Here is a 27555-nt window from a genome sequence, read left to right as displayed (position 1 = left end):
CCCGCCCATACATCTCTCCATGCCTCCGCCTCATGCCCATATAAGTAGAATCCGTGTTCTTTTTTTCCCAGCATGCACCTGAAATTTTCAAGATGGTGCTGCCTAGATTCGATACTATTGCCTTCCGAGCAACAGTCCACAAACCAATGGGTGACGTCACGGATGTTACGTCCATTTCTTATATACAGTCTATGCCATTACCCAGTCATGTTCCCAGACTGCTCTCCCTCTGACAGCTTATACAAAGACACTGCAGATCCATCCCTGAACCCAAACTCAGCGCGGTTCAGTGAATGTGTTGTGGAAGGTGTGGAGGTGGATCAATGTGTCAGAGGAGACTCTATGGAAAGAAAGGATGGATGCCAACATGACAGTCCAGATATACTCCTATTCTGTTAGTCTGGACAGAGGGTGGGATGTTGACAGTCTTTGCTTTGTCATTGTGCCAAGCAGAGAAAAGACCATCAGAAGCAAACAGAGCCCAAGACTTGTCATTCCTTCCCAGCCTGCAGTCATTATCAGTCCCTTTCTGTCCAATTCCTCTGTAAGCTACTCCTAGAGAGAATCATCCCTCCCTCTCAACCTCCCAGTAACATCTACCAGTAAGACCATTAACACACATCACCACAAACCAGAAGTCATATCTGTCTGGGTGAGGAGGATATGGCTGCAACTCTTTCACCACAGAGAGGAGGACATTTTTGTTTGCTGTGTTTGGGTCTAGTGTGAGTTCACAGGCATCCGATGGACAGAAGAAAACTCAATACAGCACAGACAGTAACAGAATGAGAGATAGAGCTGAAAAGTGAGATGTGTTATTTTGGACATCCGATGCCATGAAAGCAAACATCTTGAGTGTTTGCACAGACAGTGTCATGTGACTGGCCAACCGTGCTTGAAGATAAACATTTAAAACCTAAGGAATACAGCGTCAACATGACTTAAAATAACATTTTGGTAACACACAAAAATCACCAAGCTCAAACTTCAGTTTTATGTGCCTCTAATGTTGAGTGGAAACTAAAGATTAGAATTTGAGAAGCCATTCTTATGACAGTCTACAAGTCTGCGTTTCATGCATTCTCCATAGAATGATGTAAACGAAAGCTTTGATTTTAGGAATCCAGCAAAAAACTTAACTTACACTTTCTTAAGCCTGGTGTCAAACATCACTCTCCATGGTCAACCCTGAAACAAGAAAATACACTTCATCATTTCAATAGACAGGTGCAATGGTGCTTCTCTGAGCTCTTCACACAGTTCTTTATTTTAACATTGAGGGTGAATCTAACCACCCTATGAAGGAAACCATTTTTACCACATATATTCTTGATCTATATATATATTCTTTATTTTGGTCATTTACCAAAGCTTTTAACCATAGATTGAAGCTTAAAACAGGTTGATCAGTAAATCATGAGCCTTTAGGCCCTGCTCCTTTACTACAAGCAGTCCAGTTTGGTACAACATTACTGCTGACACACAACAGACTTGTTTGTGATGTTGATGAAATGGCAAAAACCTGGTAGAGCCCAATCCCCACAGACAACAGACTTAGATTTATTAACAGACTTTATAATGGACTTAAAGCAAAGCAGGTAAAGCACTTTGTGTCATTGTATCTGTATGAAAAGTGCAACACAAATAAAGTCTAATTAAAGATGAACTTCTAGCACAGAATATGGACATAGCTCTCACTGTGGTTTGAAAGGGCCAAATAGCTCATAATAACAGCTCCATACTACATACTCCTGCAGTATGCCCTACAAGATACACCAGGGACAAGGCAATAAGCCATCACAAGTCCACAAAGCACAAGTGTGAACAAAAGTTGCACAGCTCTTGGGGCGTCCCCATGACCAAGGTTGTTACAACTGCAACCATGTACCTCAACAGCTGTCTGGCTACAATTACACTAGTAACTCTGTCTTTTCCGCTGTCTCTTTACTTGCAGTTTGTAACAAAAGGCCTGTGTGAAAAGCCTTTCACATGACTACCTTCCATCCCATGTGATATTAAGTTATATGACACAGGTTGACAGTATGATGGGAGGTTCTCTCCATACCTGAGAGTGTCAAGTTTCCAGTGTGATTGTAGCTCAGGTCCAGTCCTCTCAGATGGGAAGGGTTGGACCTCAGAGCTGAGGCCAAAGATACACATCCTTTGTCTGTGATCTGACAGCCTGACAGCCTGCAAGCAGAAATCAAGATTAATTAATTAATTAATTAACAAATTAATGGGAAAATGTGTCTTAAACTGAAATGTATTTACCCTGTTAGGATTTAACAGCAGTGATGCAGTGATTAGATAATATAACTAAATATCCTCATGATGTCACAATAGTACATGATTGCCAAAAGCTATGCCAAAGATTGGCGACAGAACCAGTCACAGAAAATACTATAAAGGTTGGTCCTTTGTTCAGTGATAATGTTCTAAATTTAAATAAAGATTTAGAGGGTTATCTGATGAACAGATTGAATCCTGACCAGAGAGTCTCCAGTCTACAGTTTGGACTCTCTAGTCCAGCAGAGAGCAGCTTCACCCCTGAATCCTGCAGGTCATTGTTACTCAGGTCCAGCTCTGTCAGACTGGAGGACTTCGAGCTGAGGACTGTTGCCAGAGCTTCACAGTTTCTCTCTGATAGGTTGCAGCCACTCAATCTGAGAACATAAGAAAGTGCAAAAATACATTAAAGGATAGGTGCAGGTTTTATTTGTCTGTCTTAATACAATACAGATTTGCCATTATGTATATACAGTACCAGTCAAAAGTTTGGACACACTTTCTCATTCAAGTGAATGGGAAGGTGTGTCCAAAGTTTTGACTGGTACTGTATATGTATGTGGAAATGGGTATTGAATCACTGTAAGAATTCCTACTATATCTACATACATTTCAAACAAATAATTTTGACTCACCACCATACTGGTGGTACAAAGTATAAGTAACATTTCCTCTTTACCCCAATCTCTTCTCTCTTATTGGTATTTATTTCATTTGTCTTTTCCAAGTTGAGAGCAACTTCCTCTTTGCATCGCACACCTACCACCTAAAAACCTAGTTTTTCTCTCTTTTTTCATAATAAGAAGCCCAGCTGGATTACATTTAACAGCTATTCCACTACCACACTACTGAGGAGACTAGTACCTCTACTTGTAGCAATGTTACTGGCTAACACTGCCCATTTCCACATACTTACTGAACATGTCAGTACTGTATTAAAGGTTGAATATGTAGAATATTTATTAAAAGCTATATTTTTTTTTTAAATAATACAGCCACGGGGCGTTTTGAGGGGTACAGAATGAAAGTATTGCTTTTCCATAAAAAAAAAATATTTAGTCTGAATTAATATTTTTAAATTTTTTTGACGGGTTCGACAATGACGTTCTGACACGTTCTGTGTACATTGTACCAGCCATTTAACGGCCGGAATTGCGGGTTGCCAGGGTTGTCTGTTGTTCCGGTGCAGCTACTGTAGGCTGGCACTGGGTGAAATGGAGTTGTAAACAAGCAGAGCCGTGTTGGACTTACTAAAACCAGCGTTTTTTGCTCTCAAGTACAACTTTTCATCACAAAACTTCGAAGGTAAGACAGAATATCTGTTAGTCGCTGTAAATAAGTGGTTGTTTACCTTTGTATGCTGCTGGTTCACTGAGTTTTTAGCGCAATAATAGTGGTACTGTTGAACTCGCCAGGGTCTTAGCTTTCATATGAGATGCTATTTGTTTGTGTACCATGAAGTATCAAAACGGTAGCAATGGAAATGTGGAGAGTGGGTTGACTTTCTGACGCTATTCGGATTTTGATATTTGATCATTAACCTCTTAACGCACGCTGTTCCGTTCACGGTCCGGGACGGATGTTAGGAGGTAGCCACACGTTCTTCTGAATGTTTTAAACACCAACCCTTAAACATATATACTCATGCCGTACATTGTTGGAAATCTTAGATTGTTCTGATTCATTCAAGACCACTCACGACTTATATGGTTGCTCACAGCCGTAATAGTATTAGCGATTAGCTTGGCTAGCCCCTCAGCTAAGTGAGAAAAGCTATAATGCCTACATACCTTCAAAGTCTTCCCTTTATCCACAACGATCATCTTATGACACAGGACTTTCTGTACAGCTCGCCAAGTATCCATTCTTGTGAAATATGAAATCCGTTTCCATAAAACCGGAATATTTTCCTCAATATGTCCATGTATTTAGTCCAACACGTAACGTAATAACACAAATAACAAACCATATACGGTCTGTTTACGTCATTTCCTGACCTGCGCGTCCATCTCAGAGTACACGTGACTAGATGTTTACGACCGTGAGCCTCTTCTGCTTCTGACGACACCACACACAAGCCAATCGGTGTTTAGGATTAGGCAGTACATGCAGAGACATTGCTGCTTCTCCCACTGGCGTGTTACTATGTAATGTACCTCGGTGGTTTCAAGTCAGTTACAGCGAGGGTATGTTCGCTTCCTGTTTTCAAAATAAAATCACCAACTCTATCGTTATGGTTTTCTTAATAATAAAAGGCAACGGGTGTTTTATTTTGTGAAAATGACCGGAAGTATATTACTCGCTACGGCTAACTTGAGTGGCTCCGAATTCGCAGGAACAAAACTTTAAGCAGATGTTATTTGGACAAATTAGCATCACATTGTGGATCTAAAGGGCTACTTTCTCGCCTAAAAAGGTTAGACATGTGGATAAAGTGGTATATTTACAGAGTTAGAGCTAAAATAAAATCCGGCACCGGACCTGGCAACCCGACTGCTAGATTTACTTTTTGGTTGTTGCGACTACGATCTCGAGACATTAGATGGCGTTGTTCTGCTCATTCTACATATTCTACCTTTAAGACAGCATGATAAAACCTAAACCTCTTTTGAAAAATAGAATTTTAAATTATATCTGCAGTGATTTATGAAGGTAGGGGTCTACATGATACAGAGTTTTTGGAGTCTTTGACCACTGGCAGGAATCTCAGAATAGCTTCTTTGGAAGTAGACTATTTCTTCAGGTCAAACATCCAGGTCTTCCTCAGAGGACAGTAAGATAAAGACCACTGAGCGGGAGATAGTTCTTCTGTAGAGAGACCTCCTGAATTCAGCTGCTCTTGGATCTCCTCCACTAGAGAATGGAGCAGATGCTGCTGAATTTTCTTCTTGACATACTCAGCTGTTTCCTGGTTGCTCTGTGAGTTACTTCCTGTCTGTGTCAGGAGGCCATGTAGAAGAATTTGGTTGGTGTCAAGGGAAAGGCCCAGAAGGAATCGCAGGAACAAGTCATGGTGGACTCTGGAAAGCCTTGTCCACAGCACTCTGATAGAAGAGTTGGAATTTGTTACTCAACAGATCAGATGTCTGGAAGTTTGACTGCTCTTCTGCCAGGAGGTTGACACCAGAGTTGATGAATGTCAGATGGACATAAAGAGCAGCGAGGAACTCTTGAACACTCAGATGGACGAAGCAGAACATCCTGTCCTAATACAGCCCTCTCTCTTCTTTGAAGATAAAAAAAAAAGGTTTGATAAGCAGATTTGTTAGTAGAGTGCTAACCCCAACCCTACCTGGGTATGGCATGTCATTATACAGAAACATTTACAGTCATTTTGTAAATGTAATGGACAGTTTTCTCTTTGGACAAATGTAAAAACTGTACAAAGCATCTTACTGCTCTGCAGAGAGTCAGCCAGCTGATCCTGTTTCATTCTCCTCAGGAAGTTCAGTGAGATCTTCAGAACAGCCTCTCTGCTGCTCCTTATGTGCTCTTTCTCCTGACCATCGATCACATTCTCATCCTCCCTCTTCTTCTCTGAACATTCTGGATCATCTGGACTCAGAACCCTCTTGAGCCCCTTTAGCTCATTCTTCACAAAAGTGATAATGTTCTCCTCAAGCAGCTGGAAAAAAAGTGTATTTTTTGGGTTTTACACCACTCATTTTTGGAGGAAGAACAGCTACTATCACACAATATCATGTCCTAGGAAAAGTCATCACATTTCAGGGTAAAAGATATTTGGGGTGTTTTCACAGCTGTCTAATATCAAAACGGGTGAAATCTGACCTGAATACTATGTAAGGGTAAAAAAACGCTTGTGATCACAGAGTGGTTTTCCTTCTTTGACAAAAAATCTTTGGCTGCATATGCTCACAGGCTTGTTAGAGCACAGTGACAACACTACAGCAAAAATGTTTTTATTTTTTCATGCTTCCATCTATTCTCTCTGAAAAAATCAAAAAAAAATTTGTATGGTGGTTGTTTTTGATGTATTGATATGAATGATAACTAGGTTTGAATGTATCTTGTAACCAAAAATATATTTAAAAAAAAATATATATATATTTTCATAATAAAAGACAACACCCGATCTTGTCTGATCTCAGAAGCTAAGCAGGGTCGGGCCTGGTTAGTACTTGGATGGGAGACCGCCTGGGAATACCAGGTGCTGTAAGCTTTTTCCTTTCAGGTGTCATGAGCCCACTAGTCTTGAATTGAGCAGTGTGTCCAAACCGTTGACTGGTACTCTACATTACATCCATATGAATAAAACAAATAAACTACGTATACACTTTCATAGGACTAGAGAGCAAGGAGTATTCCCAATACTGAACAACAGCCAAGAAGTGTCCTGGACGTATTATAGTTTTAGATCTTTCTGTATCATTGTATCTTAATCTTTAAAATTTGGCATTTTGATTTTTATATTTTATTTTGTTTTGCTTTTTTCAGTGTAACAGTATTACTTCTGAACTGATACCGGCTCTACATATAATGTGAAAACTGCATCTGGTCATAATAAAATCTGACTTATGAACGTTAATGAAATGTTAACAATTTTCTCATTTCAGGAGATAATTCAGGACCAGGACCTTGAGCAGTCTCATCAGCTGCTGCACTGTCTGATGAGAGACCCAAGCATGATGTTCAACCTACTGTCTTCATCACCTGGACACCCTACAGCATCACCTCACCCTGTCTTCATCACCTGGGGACCTACAGCATCACCTCACCCTGTCTTCATCACCTGGAGACCTACAGCATCACCTCACCCTGTCTTCATCACCTGGAGACCTACAGCATCACCTCACCCTGTCTTCATCACCTGGAGACCTACAGCATCACCTCACCCTGTCTTCATCACCTGGAGACCTACAGCATCACCTCACCCTGTCTTCATCACCTGAAGACCTACAGCATCACCTCACCCTGTCTTCATCACCTGGAGACCTACAGCATCACCTCACCCTGTCTTCATCACCTGACGACCTACAGCATCACCTCACCCTGTCTTCATCACCTGGAGACATACAGCATCACCTCACCCTGTCTTCATCACCTGGAGACATACAGCATCACCTCAGCCTGTCTTCATCACCTGGAGACATACAGCATCACCTCAGCCTGTCTTCATCACCTGGACACCCTACAGCATCACCTCAGCCTGTCTTCATCACCTGGAGACCTATAGCATCACCTCAGCCTGTCTTCATCACCTGAAGACCTACAGCATCACCTCACCCTGTCTTCATCACCTGGAGACATACAGCATCACCTCAGCCTGTCTTCATCACCTGGAGACATACAGCATCACCTCAGCCTGTCTTCATCACCTGGAGACATACAGCATCACCTCAGCCTGTCTTCATCACCTGGAGACCCTACAGCATCACCTCAGCCTGTCTTCATCACCTGGAGACCTACAGCATCACCTTACCCTGTCCTCATCACCTGGAGACCTACAGCATCACCTCACCCTGTCTTCATCACCTGGAGACCTACAGCATCACCTCACCCTGTCCTCATCACCTGGAGACCCTACAGCATCATCTCACCCTGTCTTCATCAACTGGAGACCTACAGCATCACCTCACCCTGTCTTCATCACCTGGAGACCTACAGCATCACCTCACCCTGTCTTCATCACCTGAAGACCTACAGCATCATCTCACCCTGTCTTCATCAACTGGAGTCCCTACAGCATCACCTCACCCTGTCCTCATCACCTGGAGACCCTACAGCATCATCTCACCCTGTCCTCATCACCTGGAGACCCTACAGCATCACCTCACCCTGTCCTCATCACCTGAAGACCTACAGCATCACCTCACCCTGTCCAGGGTCAGCCAGCCTGGTGTTTCTGCCAGAGATGTAGATTCCCTCCAACATGAAGCACTTAGAGACAGAAGAGTAGTGATACCAAGCTGCTGAGTGTGGAAATCTCTCACCCAGACTGTATTTCCCTAATTTTATAAGTGTTTCTTATTCACTTTGTAGGTTGTTTTTTTTTGTTCTCATTGTTTGCTGAACATTTTAAATAAATATGGAAAATAACTCATGGGTGTTTGTAATAACATTTTTCAATTTATCTTTGCAGAGTACAATTATATAATCTATGTATTATCAGAATGAAACAGAACAATCACAATATCAGTAGAAATAAGAAAAATGTACACAAACATATTTGTAAATTGTAGAAAGTCTTACATAATGCGATACTCAGTTGTTAGTTGAAGATAGTTACTAAGGATGTGACACAGAGAGGAGAGGAGGCACGACTGAGGGGAACAGAAATGGGATATTGAACTGGGGAAAAGGCTGAAGACGAGCTGGGGCCAGGTAACTGCTGTGAGGAGCTGGGCTACAGGATGAGAGGCTGGGAGGTGGAGCTTACATCACCTCTGTGTCTGGGATGCCTTTAACTCTTAACGCACGCTGTTCCGCCTAAGGGACGGGACGGATGTTAGGAGGTAGCCACACGTTCTTCTGAATGTTTAAACACCAACCCTTAAACATATATATTCATGTACATGGTTGGAAAGTTTAGATTCTCCTGATTCATTCAAGACCACTCACGACTTATATGGTTGCTCACAGCCGTAATAGTATTAGCGGTTAGCTCGGCTAGCCACTCAGCTAAAGTAAGCTAACAGCTATAATGCTACATACCTTCAAAGTCTTCCCTTTATCCACAACGATCATCTTATGACTCAGGACTTTCTGTACAGCTCGCCAAGTATCCATTCTTATGAAATATGAAATCCGTTTCCATAAAACCGAAATATTTTCCTCAATATGTCAACATGTATTTAGTCCAACACGTAACGTAATAACACAAATAACAAACCATATACGGTCCGTTTACGTCATTTCCTGACCTGCACGTCTATCTCAGAGTACACGTGACATGTACACGTAGATGTTTACAACCGTGAGCCTCTTCTGCTTCTGACGACACCACACACCAGCCAATCAGTGCTCAGGGTTAGGCAGTACATGACTCCAAAGCCAATGAGGACATGTGACCGACGACAATGACGACATGGCTTTGATTGACAGCCGTTCCAGCCTATGGAAATATTCGGTGAAATGAAGTTGATAAGCTTTTAGCCAATAGTCTGAGGTTTCCAACGGTGTATGACACTAAGCTATTAAGTTTGGCTGTCCATAAACAAACTCCAAGCGTAACCGGCGTGCGCCCTGTGCGTAAAAGAGTTGAACCATATATCATTACGCACTCGGCATTTTGGTACACGGTTGGTTCTTCTTCGACTTGACATATGACTTATACCAAAATAAACAGATAGATAGATAGATAGATAGATAGACAGTTAGTTAGTTATTTAGTTAGTCAGATAGTCAGTCAGTCAGATAGATAGATAGATAGATAGATAGATATGACCAAACAAAAAAAATATGGTTATATATAATAATATAATATATAATAATAATAATAATAATATGGTGTCAGCTTTCATTAGAGACCAAGATTTTGATTGTAGGCAAAGGGGATGTGAAGTTATAGGTGTTTGATTGTGGTTATACAGCTTTGGTAACCAAGTGTCCATTTGGAGTCTCCAAAAAGGACCTAAGGACAACGCATGGACATACCTCTTTTGGTCTTTTGACTCCAAATTTGGACTGCATGAAGCCAAGACCTGTGGCTGTAGCCTCATTGTGTCTATATCCTGCTGAGAGGTCCCTGAATGTCTGTACACATGTCATTGTAAAGGCAAACCTATGGGCGAGTAAACAACCCCATCATTGTAACCTCTGCCACTCTTTGTCAGTAAGTCACAGAATCACACAGACACTTTTACAAGAATCCTGAGAGTGTTTCCTTTCCAATGATACCAGACACATATCTGAGTCTCAAACTATGTGGGATCTGTGCTGCTCACAACTTGGGCATGTCGTTTAGGCTAACAGCATAAAAATAGGGGCGTGTGTTAAGAGGTTAAAAAGAATAAATACAGACTCATTATCAGTCTTATGCCATTGTTACTGGATAACTGAGAAGACTGTGGCGTGATGGCTACAGTAATGTGCAATGTTAAACTTTCATATACAGTTGGATTGTAACAACTGTGTGGAGAAAATATGTGATGATTTTATTTTTGTTTTGGAAATCACCACACCTTGATCTTTTCAGCTGAATTAAACAAACATCATATTATATATACTGGATAACATGCTGCTCTAAATTAAGAGTTTCCAAATATTGGATCAATTGATCCAACATAATTGACAGATTGACAGCTGTCAGACACTCCATCAGACACAATCCTGGCTCTGATTGGGTCTTTTTTCCGGTCACTGTGGATTCTGGCAATTTGCAGTAGGAGCAGTAGGTTGGGCTAAATGAGCCTGTTTTTTTTATTATTATACAGATTACTAGTTTCATGTAATGCTGTCTTTACATAGTGACAGTCTTAGCAAATATGACAAAAAGTTACGTTTATAAGACTAACCAACTGCAGCTTTAATCCACTGGCCATAATGAGACAGTAAAGGGGAGAAATCTAATTTAAAAAGAAATCCATTCATATTCATGACTTCATAAATCATTTGTGACATTTATCCACATTTATTTTCTACTTTATAGAACACGATCGAATCATGTTAAATTCATTTAAATTTAAATTGTTTATCTGAAGCTCACTATCATGGCCGTAGCTACCATTGTAGCTGTCCTCGGGATTTTTTTTCGTTTCATTGCGAAGTGAAAATAGCCGCCGAGACAATAATGCTTGAGTCAACGGACCGTCACGTGACACGTACTTGCAGATACCGCTGCCATGGTCCACCCCATAGACTGTATGGTCCACCCATAGACTGTATATAATTCCACCGGGAATTTTTTCACCCGGCCCACCCCGGTGTGGCGTCAGCTGATTCGTCACAAATTCACAAATATACACAGCATATTACTGGAGGTTTTTAAGTCGCAGTTATAAAGTGCTCACTTCCAGAAAAACATATTCGCTGCAGTAGATGTTGAACTGCGACTTGAAAATCACCAGAAATGTGTTTACATTTGTGAAGTGGACTTGACCCAATTTTGTTCATTCATTGGATGAGCCCCTTTCTCCCTTTCCCAGCAGGCCATGCTCCATTCCACATTTTAAGAACAAACAAAGCAAATAATATATTGCAGTTATAATTTTTAAATATACAACCACAGAAGTTGTAGAATACTGAAATATTAAGTTGCAAAATTGGAAGTGATAAAGAACTGGACCACAAGAGTGAGAAATGCACAGCAAGATGATGGCATGGAATGATGTCACACACTCCCAGAGGTCAGCTGAGATTTATAGTCAACCACTAGAGGGCAGCAAAGTATGGCAGAGAAACAGTCCTCATGTCCAATATAACCTCTACTGCAATCTGTCACCCTGAGGCAACAGTAAGACCCTCACCCTGCTATTTCATTTCAACTTATTCTGATATGATGTTTCTGATTAATCAAATGACACACTGCTGTATTTTCTGGTAGGAAGTCTCTCTCTCTCTCTCTCTCTCTCTCTCTCTCTCTCTCTCTCTCTCTCTCTCTCTCTCTCTCTTAGGAGGCAGAGCCAGAAAAGAATACATGAGATAGATTAGCATTTTGGAAAAATGAATACAAGAATGTGAATGAATCTCTAAAGAAGCATAGTTGATTTATATTTAAATGCATATTTTATTATGTTTTTCCCAAACTGTGATTTTCCATCAAGGCTATGATATTCAGTTGGGTTTATATGATGGCAATATGCACCATGCTCAGTGATGGAGATGAAATATGATGTACATTTTTATTTTTTACTCACTGAACCTGATCCAGTACTTCTGATCTTTTCCTGTTTCTTTTAAAAAGAAATGAAAAGAATGACCCATATTTGCCATTAATGATACTTTTAAAGTGTTTTTGATACATTATCTAAAGAAGTGTGTTTTTATGGAACACCCACTCTCCAATCCCACCCCCCACTCCCTTTATTATGCTATTATATTATCATCATATCAATGCTATAAAATGATCTTCAAATGACAATATTATATAGATTGGGATTATTTCTGAGACAATATATTGTCCAAACAAAGTAGTTATCATGACAGGTCTAATCATGTGACCTGCTCACGAGGCAGAAAAGTAAACCCACACACAGCATTAGGGTAGAATGTTTATTAGAATTTGCGATTAGCGATGTAACATTCACCTACATGGCGCAAAAGAAGTCATAAATATGCTAAAATGCAAATATGCACGCCTTTACTGAAATGAGCTCATCTCTTCAGGGGGATGATATCCAAGGAAGAAGTCAGTGATACAGTAGCCTTTGTCATTCTGAAGACACAGTAAATCAAAGTAGAAAAATCTGCAACACAGTTTTATATCAAATATTTAGATACAAATGAAAAGAAATTACAAAAAAGTCAGAAGAGCACTGGATATTCTGAAGGTATAACAGAACAAAAGAAAAAAAAGAAAAGAAACTAAATAAAAGCTGTGTAATGCACTGCACTGCACCCGTAATAGTTGTGTGTTTTAATCTTCATTAACATGGAGCTACAGTACTGAGTTGGCAGAAAAAAGGTGCATGGCTTTTGTATTCAAATGAATTCCTTTTTTCATCTGAAACAATACAGGGAGATGATCACATGTGGATGTAGTATGGTGTGTCATTTAGCTTACAGTCTAGTCCTCATGAACCAATGAACAGTCAACAGAACACTGTGATTAGATGTCAGTTTAGGAAGAAAAGTCAGAACTTGGCAACATTTCAATTCTTTTTTAGAGAACATTTTTAAAAAAGGATAAAAACAGTAAAGAAATGAAGGAAAAGAAAGCTGTGATAACATTTTATCCCTGTACTGAAGTGCTGTTGTGAATGTTAATAGCATGTCATGCTCCATTAGTGAAGTCCTTTAAAAGCGGGTTTGGCTTGTCCCGCTTGTTTAAGTATTCAGATGGTGGCCATTTATTTTGGGGAGGGGAGGGGGGTCTGGCCTGAGCTTAATGTGCAGGAGAGGAGGAGGAGAAGGTGAGCTCAGCGGAAGGCAGTTGTCATAGTTGAGGTGAATACGATAATGCCGATGGTAATGGTGAGTATCCATGGTTGATAATGGTAAAAGAGAGGAGGGGCATGCAGCTCGGGCCAGAGGCGAGGAGGGTTGGAAAAAAAAGCCCCCGGGGGAGGAAGAAGTCTCCGTCACGCTGTGGCCCCTGGCCTGGCGGTGCTTTAGGTAGGACACAGGACTAGAGAAGGGAAAGATAAGGGATAATAATGTTACATTTCTACAGGATGTCATAGAAAAAAGTCACTTTAATGTAAAGATGATTGCAGCAATTTGATGAAGCTCAATTTAGCAAGAAGAGAATTAACTAGATTCCAGTTAGAGAACCATTATTGTGATTTTCATTCTTCACTACTTTATTTTATTTCGCTCAGCTCCACTTAAACACTTTTTTATTCATTCATTCCAGACTAAACAATGACTTATTCTGTGTTAAAACCCATTCTTACCTTTTAATATGTAGTCAGTTAGCAGTGTAGGCACCTTCTCACTGTCCTCCTTCATGGCAAAAAGAACTGTGGAGGGAAAGAAATACAAAATATATCACCTGGATATGTACTATGTATTTCTGGCCAGTTATTCATACAAATGTCCTTGACATACTTTTTGTGAGCATCTGCAGGTCGTCAACAGATGGAGGGGTGCTTTTCTTCTCAAATGGAATAACTGTGTTTAGATACTGGGAACAGAGGAGGGAGTCAAAAGGTTTAGGTTTCAACTAGGCTATTTAACAATCGAGCTGACATGTGATAAGTTGATATTTTAATGTGAAGGCCAATCAAAGACAGCTTTCTAGCGCTGGTGTCCACACAGTATCAAAACTGAAAGCCTAAAGCAATAGTTTGACATAAGGGGAAAGAAAGAGATCAACTTTCTTGCAGAAACTAAGCTAAGCTAAGCTAAAATGGTTAGCTTATCTTAAGACTGGATAAATGGGGTAACAGCTACACTGGCATATCTCAGTGTTAACTTGTGTAATTTGTACAAAACTGAATAGTAAATAGTATATAACATGATGTGCCAGTTTATATTGTGGATGGGAGTGGTGACTTTTTTGGAGTGTTACTTCAGTGTTTGTACAGAGTAATTAAAGTCTTAATTAGTACGCATTAGAGGTGATTGTGGGTGGAATTTTTATTTTTGGACAGAACCAGGCAAGCTGTTTCCAGTCAGTTATATGTGCATCCGCGTGTGATGTATGGGGACAAACAGTGTGGGCCTTTAAGACTGACATTTCTTACAGTGTATTATAGCATACTACTTACACTATCAACAGAGGTCAGGTTACAGTGGGCCAATGATCTCTGTGTATGACCTCAACTGTACATTAAACTGATGTTAAAGGCAGGATTCCCATTCACATTCATATTGAGTGATACAAGTGTTTTTAACAAAGTGCAAATGTGTAGTATCTATATATATTGTAGTAGTAGTATTTGTATACTTATGCATAAGTATGGAATGTTGTGGCTTGTATGTAATGATTGTTTTTAATACTTCATACACCTTACCTGTTTGTCACTCCCTGTGCTTCCAAATGTCTGTCTGATGCCCGTCTGCAGGATGTTGGACAGTCCTTCCATGCTGAAACGCTGCAGGTCACACGCACACACACACACACACACACACACACACACACACATACACAAATAGTACACACCATTTAACATACATACATACATACATACATACATACTGATCATCTCTATGAGATACTTTCATCGTCTATACTGCATCAGCATCATTAAGTCAGCTGTATATTCATATTAGTTCAGTAATGGCCTCAGGTATCCTGCAGTCGCCAGATGCAATCACTGCTGCTGTGTTTTGCATTGCATGGAGGGAAAATCCATTAAGTTGTTACTTTGTTAGTGAACAGGAATGGACTGCACTGTAGACTGGGCTGTTATTGCATGTAGACAACAGGTCACTTCCACTTCAAGATCCTTCCTGGAAGATGCTTTAGAGCCTAATGGACCAGAGATCCATTTTGTTAACAGTGAGAGGGAGGAAGGAGAGCTGGCAGGCCCTGTGGTTCCTCTGTTCACTGACTAAGCATGAAATCAGCACATTCATAAACACACATACTGGAAATGGATATATAACCTACATTAAGGTATAATTAACAGTTATGGCACACACACATGCACACACACACACACACACACACTCCCTCTTTGTCTATCCTACCATAACATCCTACTACACTACTTCCATTACGCACACTTTTTTTGTCTTCTGTGAGTGTTTTTTTGCATTTGTATGTGTGTGTGTGTGTGTGTGTGTGTGTGTGTGTGTGTCATATAAGCTATTGGATGCCTTCATTTCCTTCAAGATGAATAAAGTGTTTATCTACAGTACCCGTCATTTGGACCCACTTTTTCATTCAAGGGAACTGTATCTACGTATCTATCTCTATCTTAGAATATAAATCATTAAAAGGAGTGATAAGCACACCCTCCCTCTTACCTTGACAGGCATGGTCCCTGTCTTCTCCGTGCGGGCCGTGGAGGCTGTATTCCCTGCGTTGACAGCTGGCACCGTCCCCGGCCCCTGCAGACTCAGAGCCTTGTCTCTGCGTCTGCGTTTGCTGCTGTCTCGCTGCTCCTTCTGCCTGTTCTGCACCTCCATCAGGGCCGTGATGAACGTGTTCTTCACCTCCTTCTCGAACTCCAGCTCATCACGCCGAGCCAGCTGGCTCACTAGCTCCTCCGAGTACTCACGGATTGCAGCCTCCACCCGGTGCAGCAGCTCCACCAGCGCTGAGCTGGGCATCAGACTCAAACCTGCAGAAAGGAGAAAAGAGAAGAAAGACAGTTATTAACTTGAGATTCAGACAGAATGCTAAAAACATACAGATTGTGTGAAAACAGCTAGCTAAGATTAATGTCTTGAAATTGAAATTCACTGCAGGACTCAACAAACAGCAAACTTATAAACTGACTTTATTTTTTGGTTCAACTTTGTGGAAATATAATTGATTTACAAAAAAAGACAATAGAAGACATGAACCAGCCCAGTTGGCGTCTTTTGGCTTCACATTTCACATTATCAGTGGTTCCAACTTTTGTTTTTATCCCTTTTACCTGTGACCCCTTAATACAAAGCTAATTATTTGTCACAGATTATATGTTTGTGTGTGTTTGTTTTGAGTCCACGCAGTTCAATCACAGCAATTTTCTCTTCTCAGATTGTTTCATTTAGATACAATTTTAAATGATAACCATGGTCTAAAGATTAGGACTATACAGTATTTCATAAGGAAATAGTAAAGATTAGAGACCTGTGTAGAATCTTGCAGCAGATCTAGTTTTTTCTTGTTTCTTACTCCAATAATTATCTCATCAACCCAAATACTCATCTTGAGACTGCTTGGAGGTTGAAAACCACTGATGTTGATAAGATTTTTTTCTGCATATTTCCTTCCATATAATGAAATCCATTCCATTTAATTCTAATTCGATTTAATTCAAGTTTGAACTTTTTGTGTATGTAAATATATATTTCTAGTATATGGACAAAATACAGACTATTTAATCTACTGCCTTACTTTACTTTACTTACGATTTATGAAATTATCCAGAGTAACAAGAACCTTTTCAGGCCAGTATATGTTAAAATGAAAACTATGTATTTGTAATCATCAACATTGTTAATTCAACTTGTTGCTTGTATGCTCTTATAGTAAGTCAAATATAAATGTAAAAAAATATCACTTAACGTTAATGCCAAACACCACAAGACTGGACAAATCAATGTATTCACACAATGTGCTCGGCCTCACTCATGCTCAGCTCTCCTTCCCTCAGGCTCAGGAACCACATGGATCTGCAATATGTTTGGTCGACAGGGCGCCTCATGTCAGAGAACACCCTGTCCTCTTGAACTCTCACCTATGAGATGACTAATCTAACCCTGTAGCTCACTAAATCAAACAGCCATGTGCGGGCACCACCCTGATGACTCTGTAAACATGACTATGGACCTACACCTCTCTCCTACCTCTTTCCAAAAATACTGAATATGAGAGTAAACAACTCATTGAGATGAATATTTACTGCAGTGTGTTTGTCCTTGACCACAGTGTCCATATCATATAACTGGCCTTCATGTTGCATCTTCTAGACATAGGGATGATATTTGTCATGTCCTGCCTATGGCAAGGTCTCATCTGAAGGGTGTGTGTGTGTGTGGGGGGGGTCTCACCATTGGTGTTTTATTGTTTGTGACATGCTTCAAGGAGAAACATTAAAGTAACATAAAGAGTAGTGCCATTACAAAGATGGATCATACAGTACTGATGGGTTCTTAACAATGGGGGACTGGTTTGGCAATAAATATAACAGAACATTATCTTACACTTGCACTTTCTCTCAAGACTTTGGAGGTACACCAAAATAGAAAGAGCAGATGACTAAAACAAGCTACATTTTGACAGGAACCAGACCTGTTCAAACCTGAGACCGAGTAACTGGACAGAACAAGCAAAACTTTCCTTTCTCTCAACTGTTAAAGTGCCAGTGACTCAGGATTGAAGTAGAAAGTAACATGAATTATTTGTAACTTCTACCTTCATAGGAGCAGTTGTTGTTGGAGGCCTGGGACAGCTGTCTGATCTCCTCCAGCAGGGAGGGGTTGGTCCTGGTGGAGCAGTGGCTGATCTCTTCCTCGTCCTCCTCCTCGGTTTCTCCAGGATCTGGAGAGTTCTCCATCATCTCAACTATCTCCTCAATGACCTTGGATAGAGAGAGAGAGAGAGAGAGAGAGAGAGAGAGAGAGAGAGAGAGAGAGAGAGAGAGAGAGAGAGAGATGGACAGGAAAGAGATTAGGAGAGGAGATGCACATCCATAATAGTCCATTTGCCAGTAACGTGTAGCAACTAAAAGAGTTCATATTATACTTAAATATATTATTGATGTCTACATAGACTGCAGCACTGTATGATGGGAAAAGGCTTGAGTTGGACTTATAGGCAGGCGTCTAAGCTTCTATAGAAGCATGATCTAACAACAGCCCAGTATCCACACTCATGTCATACATAGCAGCATGCAAGAAGCCACAGTAGTTAATATATGTAATAGTAGTAATACAAATGTTAATTTTGGGGGTTTCTCAGAGGTCTGTTCTTGTTCCTCTACTGTTATCATCAGTCATGCTATCTTTGGGTCAAGTAATGAGCAACTCCAATATTTATCTTCGCTGCTATGCTGATGATAGACCGACTTATCATCATCACTCACAACTTGTCTTGCAGGCATAAAGTCCAGGTGTGGTGAGTTATCTGTCATCGCAGCATTCTTATACACCGCTTTGTCTCCAGCCATTTAGATTATTGTAACTGTTTATATGATGGACTGTTCCAGGAATAACTGATCTGCTTCTGGCTTGTTGCTGTCAGACCCCACAGTGAGGATGGAGACAGAGGGTGGTTGTCATGGCTTCACAGCTTTGGAATATCATTAGCAATGAAACAAGTAACATCAATGTCCCCTATGTATACTGGCATTTAATAAGTTATTATGTAATGAGTTCTGAATGGAAAAAAGACTACTTTAAAACAATCACCTGAAAGATGATGGTAAATACAACAAAACAAACAAAAATGCAGGATGTATGAAGTGTGGAAGGTAAAAGAAGAAGAAGACATAAGCGCCATTTTAGCATCATGTTACAGCAGCTGCTTTATCTTCATATCAAAAACAAGACACACACACACCTGATCAGCTGTGATGAGAGGCTCTTCATTCAGGCAGTTGGCATTGTCATTCTTCTCGTTCATCTCCTCCTCCTCTTTTTCGTGGATCTGCAGAGAAGCAAACAACATTAATGATACAAATGGCCACTGCAATGTGTTTTATGTCTGCATTTTAATCATTTTCCACCAGAGCTAGATCCTTCCTCTTGGAAGGAGAGATCAGTCCGGGATTGCACTCATTTGGAAGTCTCATGCTTAAATATTTGAAAGGTTTTTACATTATTTAGTATCACTTTTTAAAAAATCAATGTACTATTCCATTTGTAAAATTATTTAAATAGTTGACATGAGACTTTAAATCTATTCACTGATTTGCCATACTGGACTTTCATACAGTTTTCATTGTGGAGTTAACTATAAGTGACGTAATCTGTGTCAGTGGCTCCAAATATGGCAGCATCTGCCCTTCAGTTGGTTGGTTCACCACCTTGATCCTAACTGAAATATCTCAACAACTAACTACAGCCATGAAAGTCATTAAAGAATCATACTACAAGCACTTAACTATTGGATGGACTGGAATGAAATTTGTTACGGATATTAATGTTCCTCACAGGATGAATTGTAATCACCTTAGTGATCCCCCAGAGATTCCCTCCCGACACATTTTAAGACATATAAAAATAGATAGATGGGTTACCTGCAATGAATATGAGATTTGTAACACTGGGTTGTCCAAACAGTTTCAGTTAAAGTAGTTGGCTGGAAGAGTTTATTGATTGAATTGGGATGGAAAGAGCTGCTGCTACACTGGATGGTCTGTGAGGTGCAATAAGTTCATATTCTAACTCCTTATCAGATTATGTGTTACAGCGTTTCCTAATGATCTTTCGTTGGAGAAGAAAGAAGAAAGGTATTGACAAATACATACAATACAAATGTATTAATGTAGCCTATTGTTGTATTTATTGATGTTTTTTTTTTGGGGGGGGGGGGTTGATTTGGGGGTTTTTTGTGTTGTGTATTGTTTGTATTTTTTTTTTTAAAGAAATATGAAAATACTCTTAAGTTCACTTAACTTGTTAGATTCTTAAAATCATGTTTAGTTACTTCTCCTTCATTGAAAACTATTGTGATATTGAAATATTGTACAGTTTAGCTGCTTGACATATCTCCTGAAAATTGGATTCTCAGTGTATATGCACCACATCACACTTTTTAAGTTGCTTGCTCGATTAGCTTCCAAACTGGTTATGACAGGTCACAAATCATGCTCATTGCTACATGTCTTTAACTGAGATTTAAGGTGAGCACAGAGACATTTCCTCTGGCAGATGAATGTGGAGATAAAATCCAAATTTTATGCTTATGACCAAATACCTGCAAAACTAATGACATTCCCATCAGCCTCAGATTTACATTGTCCCCCTGGTTGTCCCCAGCTCAATATTGACCCAGGAGTTCTCACCTCACAAATTAGGTATAATTTTATTTAAATGAGGCCTATTGACCATAATTTCCAAAAAATATGAATTGGGTGATCATTTTTTAATTTTTTTAAAAATTTTTTTATAAACAGTCAAACCAAAAGTTGAACGTTCGACAGGAAGACAATAGGAGGGGTGATGCTAATTAGCAAATGAACTAAGATGGTGACAGCAATTAACACACCATCTTATATTGTTATGGTGTCCACAGTAGTCTGTACTTATCATTATGAGCAATAGTGAGGCAGTTCATGAAATATTTCCCTTTGTACACAGAATACAAGCAGTTGTATTATGTGGTACTGGAGTGTGCTGGTTAGAACAAGCATTGGCAACCAATCTGTTAGAAGAAACTGTGATTGATAGGAAAATAACTTTGCTTTACTAGCCTAAAGGGGAACTGTCATTTGTAAAAATATCTACTGTTGGTCTGTTTTGATATACCATTTATAACATGAGAATTTCATCATCTGGACATAAGACAGGATGTAGCTGATATGAGCACTTTGAAGCTTTTCCACAACAAGCCTCTCCCCTGTGGGACAAAAAACATCTGCTCTGGCCTCGACCAGCCCAAACATGCCCTCGACTGCTACTGTAAGTGCTTGCTGTCCAGTTGAATGTGACAGCCAATTAAGCGAGGGAAGGAAGGGGGAGAGCTCTGCTGAATGGCAGACCGGTCAAGGTTGGTCAAGCATGACTTCAAGTGTCAGCATGAGATTAAGACTCAGAAAGAATGGACCAGTTAGCTACTCAGAGTCTAGCTACACAAATTGGTCCTTTCACTCATGGATATCTAAAATCATAAAAAAAACAAAGCCATATTTGTCTTATAGACTAGTGGGATGAAAATGATTCGACCATTTGTGGCATGTGGAAAGACAAATATCTGCAAGAAAAAAAATCCCAAACAGGGGGAGAGAGGAGGTATATATGGAAGAAGTGACCATGAAAGTAATTTTCTGGGGTTGTGAGCACATTTTCTGGGTCAGACCTGGTAGCAGTTTTAATAAAACTATGCTTATTTGAGTGGAAATACATTTTACAGTGAATCACAGAATCAGCCATTGATTGATGATAATAATCTTGACATTAACTTTCATACCACCTATATAATACATACTGTATGTGGATTCAAATAGCATTCATATAATATAACTCCCAAAGGCATGTGGAGTAAATGTTAACAGTACAAAAGTACAAAATAAGAAGGAACAGCTACCTCTTTATTATCAAATTACATATTGTTTTACACATTATTGACATTTTTCTAAAACACATAGAAAGATGTAGAGTGACATGTACCTCCTGCTCAGACAGATTGCCGTTGAGTCCCTCTGAGTCGGCGCTGTCCCAAGTGCAGATGTAGTTGTCAGTTAGAGCGTCCCACACACTGCAAAATCACATACATGCACATATGTAAACATTCATGAATGTCAAACACCACACAAAAGTGAAAAAGAAGCACAAGAAAACTATTTTTGGCCTTGGCTCTAAAGGCTAGACTATTTCCAGCTGGTCTGTCCACACACAATTTAGTTAGACAGTTATATAACAGGGTTAGACTAGTTCGGTTTGTTGTCTCCCTGGTTGTAAGGCAAGTCTACTCAGCTCTATCTTCAGCAGCCTGCAACTCAGTCAATATTTCAATGTGGCAAGTCAATGACTGCGGATGAACAATGCACAACAGGAAAGAAAAGCACAGCTTACTACTCGTTAAAAGGTATCCTGAGCAGAGATTTAGATAAAGCTTCTCACATCATTGTACCAGTGGCCTCTGCAACCCGGAGCAAGCGTCTGTCTGAGGAGGAATGACATTAAACTGGGAGAGAAGTACCCTTTGTTTCACAGCCTTTGTGCGTTTTTTTTCCTCCTCCAACTCACAGAGGTTGGCTCAGGACTCCAGCCCTGCTCCCAGTGGCACTGCCCACACCCGGTTACACAGTGGACACCATTCAGCTAACAGCTTACCTCACCAGCCATGCCTGCAGGCCATGGCTGCAAGCACCAGTGCATAAACAAGTTTCAATAGACTTAAGATTCGATGTTTTAATAGGTTTTTCCTGAAAGCTAACTTGAATAGATGACACCATTCTACTGAACTATTGTTTGCTCAGAGGAAGTTGCATATTTACAATGCTGATTGTCATTTACACTGGAAAAAGTTGTTATATAACACCATGATTACTGAGAAGAAGCTGCTTTGAATTGCTTTTTCCATGCTAATATTTTTTTTGTTTTAATGTTATTGCCATCTAAGACAGTTTAAACTACATTTCTAACAATGCTATATAAATAAACCTCAAATTCAGAATAGTTTGAAGGTGGAGCCTTACTTAAACTTAAACCCCATTTTTGCTATTCAAAGATGTGTCAAAAGTTAATCAGTAGAGTACAAAAAAGTTGTTTTAGTAATACACAAGCACAGCTGCTAACAGTTGCTAACACATACGCAATAGCTGTTCCAAACTTAAAGAATTGTATCCTTAAAAAATATAGTGACGCTAGAGTCGAAGGAGCACAAAAGTCAACTAATACTGTAAAACAATATTATATATTTGTTTTCTTGCTGAGAATTAGATGAGAGGATTGCTACCACACTTGTGTTTGTCTGCTAAATATGAAGCTGGAGCCAGCAACAGTTAGCTTAGCTTAGCAATAATGTTGAAAACAGGAGGAAACAACTGGTCTGGCTCTTTCTTAAAGTAAAAACATCCATCTATACTGCCAGCACCTTTAAAAGATGACTAATTAACACATACTATATTGTTTGTTTAATCCACAACAATTTGTGGTTTGACATGGAATTATGTGTTGGATAAGTTTTTGCTCAAGAGCATAGACCTCCTGGAATCACTGCCAGTGGAAGCTATATCTCACCACAAATGAGATAAAACGTTTTAATTGAGCTCATTACACCATAATGAGCTTTAAAGGTACTGGACAGACCCAGGCTAATTGTTTCCCCCTGATTCCTGTCTTTTTGTTAAGCTACGCAAATGAGCCACTGGCTGTAGCTTCATATATAACCAATAAACGTGTGTAGTATGTTTTTATCGAAACTTCTGCAACAATGCAAGCAGGGAATGCCCCCTGAATTCAAAATACCGATATATATACGACGAAAGTCGGATGAACCACACCTGCCCTGACCTCAGGGTGGCCATTCTATCCAAGATGGAGCATCAGCAATGTGAAAGTTGCAGTAATATCCTGTTTATTAGCAGTTTTTACTTATTTGTGTCTCATTAAAACAAATAATGTCCAACTTCTATCTGGAAGAGTTCTATCTGACATGTTGCTACAATGTTTGTATGAGCTAAATACAGCCAAATGCATTCTTATCAACTGGTATTACTAACAATTGGTTTTCTGCAGAGGTGGGAAGAAACAAAGTATTTGTACTTCGATACTGTACTAAAGTAGATTTTCCAGGTATCTGTACTTTACTTGAGTATTTATTTTTCTGACTAATTTTTACTTTTACTTCCTACATTTGAACACTAATACCTGTACTTTCTACTCCTTACGTTGTCAAAACAGGCTCGTTACTTTCATCCTCGGTGACATAAAAAGAAGACATGATGTGCAAATAAGCGATAGAAAACTGACAATGATTTTAAATTATTTTGAACGTAGGATACGAGACGTTGTCACTTCTAGTTCCATGTTTTAATTGAACAATTGAGATGTGTCTATTTATTGCTGCCTTTGTTATGATTTGTATTTTGCACTTTACATTTTGTTTCCCACTTTATATTTCATTATTCTGTTGCTGTTGGTGTTGTCCTGTTGTATGTGATGCTGCTAACTGACTTTGTCTTGGCCAGGTCTCGCTTAATGGAAAAGGAATTTGTCTAAATAACATCCTTGATAAGAGATTAAAAGGCTGTCTGCATCACAGACCAGAAGTGATCATGATGTCACCTACGTGCCCAACATAAACAGCCTGTTTCATCAGTTGTGTGTGAGGTGGGTTCAATTATCCAAATATTGACCCACATGATATAACATCTCAGTTTAAACTCAGCAGTTACACTGAGCAGACAGGAGATCTCTGTCCATACAGCTTCTGTTTTTCTGCATCTCTATAACTGTACAGTAGTCTATGTGATGTGCAGAAAGAGTCACAACAGGTTTATCCTCCATTGTTAAATGTGTTTCGGGCAAAATGCATTTATTGAAACATACTTCGACACGTCAGACAACTCTGTGTCATCACAATGTAAAGTCTACGGGCTGAGGGAGAACTAGTGGGCGGGGCCTGCACATATTCAGTGAGCCTCATACAACCATACGCCAGGTGAGCAATTCTTATTGGACTGAATAGACGCCATTTTCAGTCTAATATCTACCTCTTACAAATACATCCATTTGTGGCCAGCAGGGACTGGAACTCAATGTTACAAAGCTGGCCTGCTGTGTTTGTTGGCCCACAGCCATTGAAGAGAAATCATTCTGTTTAATATTCTAGCTTGTCAGACTCACTCATATCTGCGTTTTTAATCAGGCATCTGCAAGGATTAGACCAAAACGTGACACAGAATGTTTTCAACCAAACAGCAGATTTAGCTTGTTGACGATTATTTCGGTAGATCTTTGAGCCTCTCTCTGCTTTAACATGAGTCACTTTAACTTAAACTGCTCCCCCTTTCATTTATGCCATGACTCAACATTAGTGCTGTGAACTTAAGTCTTTAGTTTCTATAAATGGCTGATTGATATGTGTGTCTGAGCTGCACTGAGGCAAATAAATAGAGAGAATGAGACTTTCTTGATTTGAAATTTTTAAGAACTGGTGTAAAACGAAAGGAACAGCAATACTATATCTGATTGAAAAAAAAACTGGCTTTACATATCTGTAGTGCTTTTCATAAACCAGTGTACGCAGTAGGCTGGTGTCTTAGTCATAACATGCAGATTAGTGTTAGTATGTAGAGCTCTCATCCATCCACCGCCCTGTATCTGTGCTCATTAATCAAAGTATTATTCATGAACAGAGACTCATTTTTACCAGCAATTTGATATGGTTTAGAAAAATCACATGATTCCTTTCCAAAAACTCTCCTCATACACCTACAGTCAGTCTATTTTTAGCCTGATTCATATCCACATGGCGCGAGGACGTCTGTCTTTCCGCCTGAGGGCCTGTGAGCTAAAGGAGGAGGACCTGGCAGTCAGCTGGTAGAGAGAGGCAGAGACGGACACAGACAAACAGACAGAGCCAAAGCCAACTGAGGCGTACATCACTGCACATTGAATAATTCAGCAATACAGCCTTACTGTGGAGCGGGATAGGGAGGGGTGGGGTGTGAGGTGGGTGGGGTGGGGTCATGCTTCTGATTGACTGACTGTTTGGGATGTTGTGGTCTGTGTGTGTGGAAATATTTTGGCCTTTGTCATGTGTGGCGTGCTGGGCTGCTAAGCCGCTGTTTTTGGCCCCCCGAGTGTGTGCTGTGCATAATGAGTGTGTCAGGGCTGGATTTACATAAAGGGCTGGACCATTCCATTCTGTTGTCTGGCTGTGGTGTCTTATTATGTCACCACAGAATATTTGCGTTATTTATATCACTTTATTATTAGTCTGATATCCTAGTAAGGCGAATCACAAAGGTTTAAATATTTAAATGGAGATTCTGTAAGCAAAAGTTATTAGTTCAGTTATCTGCAGACTGGAAGGCAGCAGAGCTAAGGGTAATGTTTCTAAAAACTTTAAACTATGTATATTAACAATGTTGTAACATAAAATGCAGTTTGGATTGGAATGTCAAGTTAGTGTTATATTAAACCATTCCAGCAGCATTTCCTGCCCCAAATTGATGCAAATGTCGTTCAATTGACTGTAATAGCTACAGGTACTAGTTTATAATAATTAATGTACTCCTATTAGAGTATCAGATCCATTAAGATTTCATTCTTGCATATTGAATGGTTGAAAAAGCCTACAAGATGAGACTGAGAGCTCCAGAAAATGTCCAATAACTTGACCTTATGCTATAAATAGAAGTTACTCACTCTTCATCCTGCAGCTGCTCCTCATCCTCTTGGTTGTGTGACTGGTTGCGTATGGGCGCCAGGCCCTCCGTCTTGGTGTTGTAATTGTGGAAGCAGACGTTGAGCTTCTCGTCGAACTCGTTGACCAGGTCCTCCATCGACTTGAAGCTCATCATCTCAGAGAAGTTCTCCAGCTCGGAGAAGTCCTCGCGGCTGATGGGGGCCAGGGGGACGGTGGTGGTGGTAGTGGTGCTGGTGGAGTAAGAGGAGTGGTTGAGCGCTGGATGGTCCAGCTCATCCATCCGGCACGGGCGGAGGTCCTCAAACTCCTCATCCAAACACACAAGAGGGGCTTCCATGCTGTCCCCTGTCAGGTGAATGTGTGAGCCCTGCACAAAGAGACTGGTGGTGATACATTGTGGTTGCTGATTTCAGCATTGTATAAAATTGATTTCTTTCTAATGTTTTATCAGCATTTCCTTGATGAGGCGAGGCTTTTACAGGAGGAAATGTCTTTAAAAGGGAAAGACAAAATCAGACAAAGCACAAAAATCTGTCATGTTTTGTATTCGTCCCCATCTGCTAGATTTACTAATATCCCAGAAGGATTTATCTGGCCTCTCCTAAATCATTCCTGTCTCACCTCATGTGGAATGGCACCATGTTGTCTAGACAAAGAGGAGATGGAGGTAGATGTGCCAGAAGGGGACCAGGTCCCAAAGGGAACCCAACCAGTTGGCTTTACTGGTAAACCACAGTTAATTAAGTGTCTCTACTGGGATTTTAACTGATGAGGTCTGTAAGATTCTGGGACATGGAAACATAAAAGAACATTTGTCAAAGTATGTAATTTATTACAGTAAGGCTATGTTTTAATGTTGGCATTAGCAGGGTAACACTTTTATGTCTATTGTCAGGGCAAATATTAACATTATTGAGTAGTTTTATGCTTCTCAAGGCTTCTTTAATAGACTCAAAGCAACAGATTTGCTTGTAGAGAGAAGATGTTCCTTTTAACTTGACTGTTAT

At 40.0% G+C, this 27555-nt stretch overlaps 1 protein-coding gene across 1 annotated transcript; it reads right to left on the bottom strand.

Moving 5' to 3' along the window:
* Positions 1-13279: 13279 nt before the first annotated feature.
* On the bottom strand, positions 13280-26885 carry fez1 (fasciculation and elongation protein zeta 1 (zygin I)). The gene is made up of 9 exons (XM_053331578.1): positions 26548-26885; positions 21838-21925; positions 19067-19153; positions 17921-18086; positions 15820-16136; positions 14862-14942; positions 13954-14029; positions 13800-13865; positions 13280-13531 (listed from the first exon to the last, which is right to left on the bottom strand). The coding sequence occupies exons 1-9, from the start codon at positions 26883-26885 to the stop codon at positions 13515-13517; spliced, it is 1236 nt and encodes a 411-aa protein (XP_053187553.1). The 3' UTR covers positions 13280-13514.
* Positions 26886-27555: the final 670 nt, after the last annotated feature.

This window comes from Scomber japonicus, chromosome 13 (assembly GCF_027409825.1).
Source record: "Scomber japonicus isolate fScoJap1 chromosome 13, fScoJap1.pri, whole genome shotgun sequence".
NCBI classification, from domain to species: Eukaryota; Metazoa; Chordata; class Actinopteri; order Scombriformes; family Scombridae; genus Scomber; species Scomber japonicus.
The sequence above is the reverse complement of the archived record's forward strand: the minus strand, read 5'-3'. Positions and strand labels throughout refer to the sequence as shown.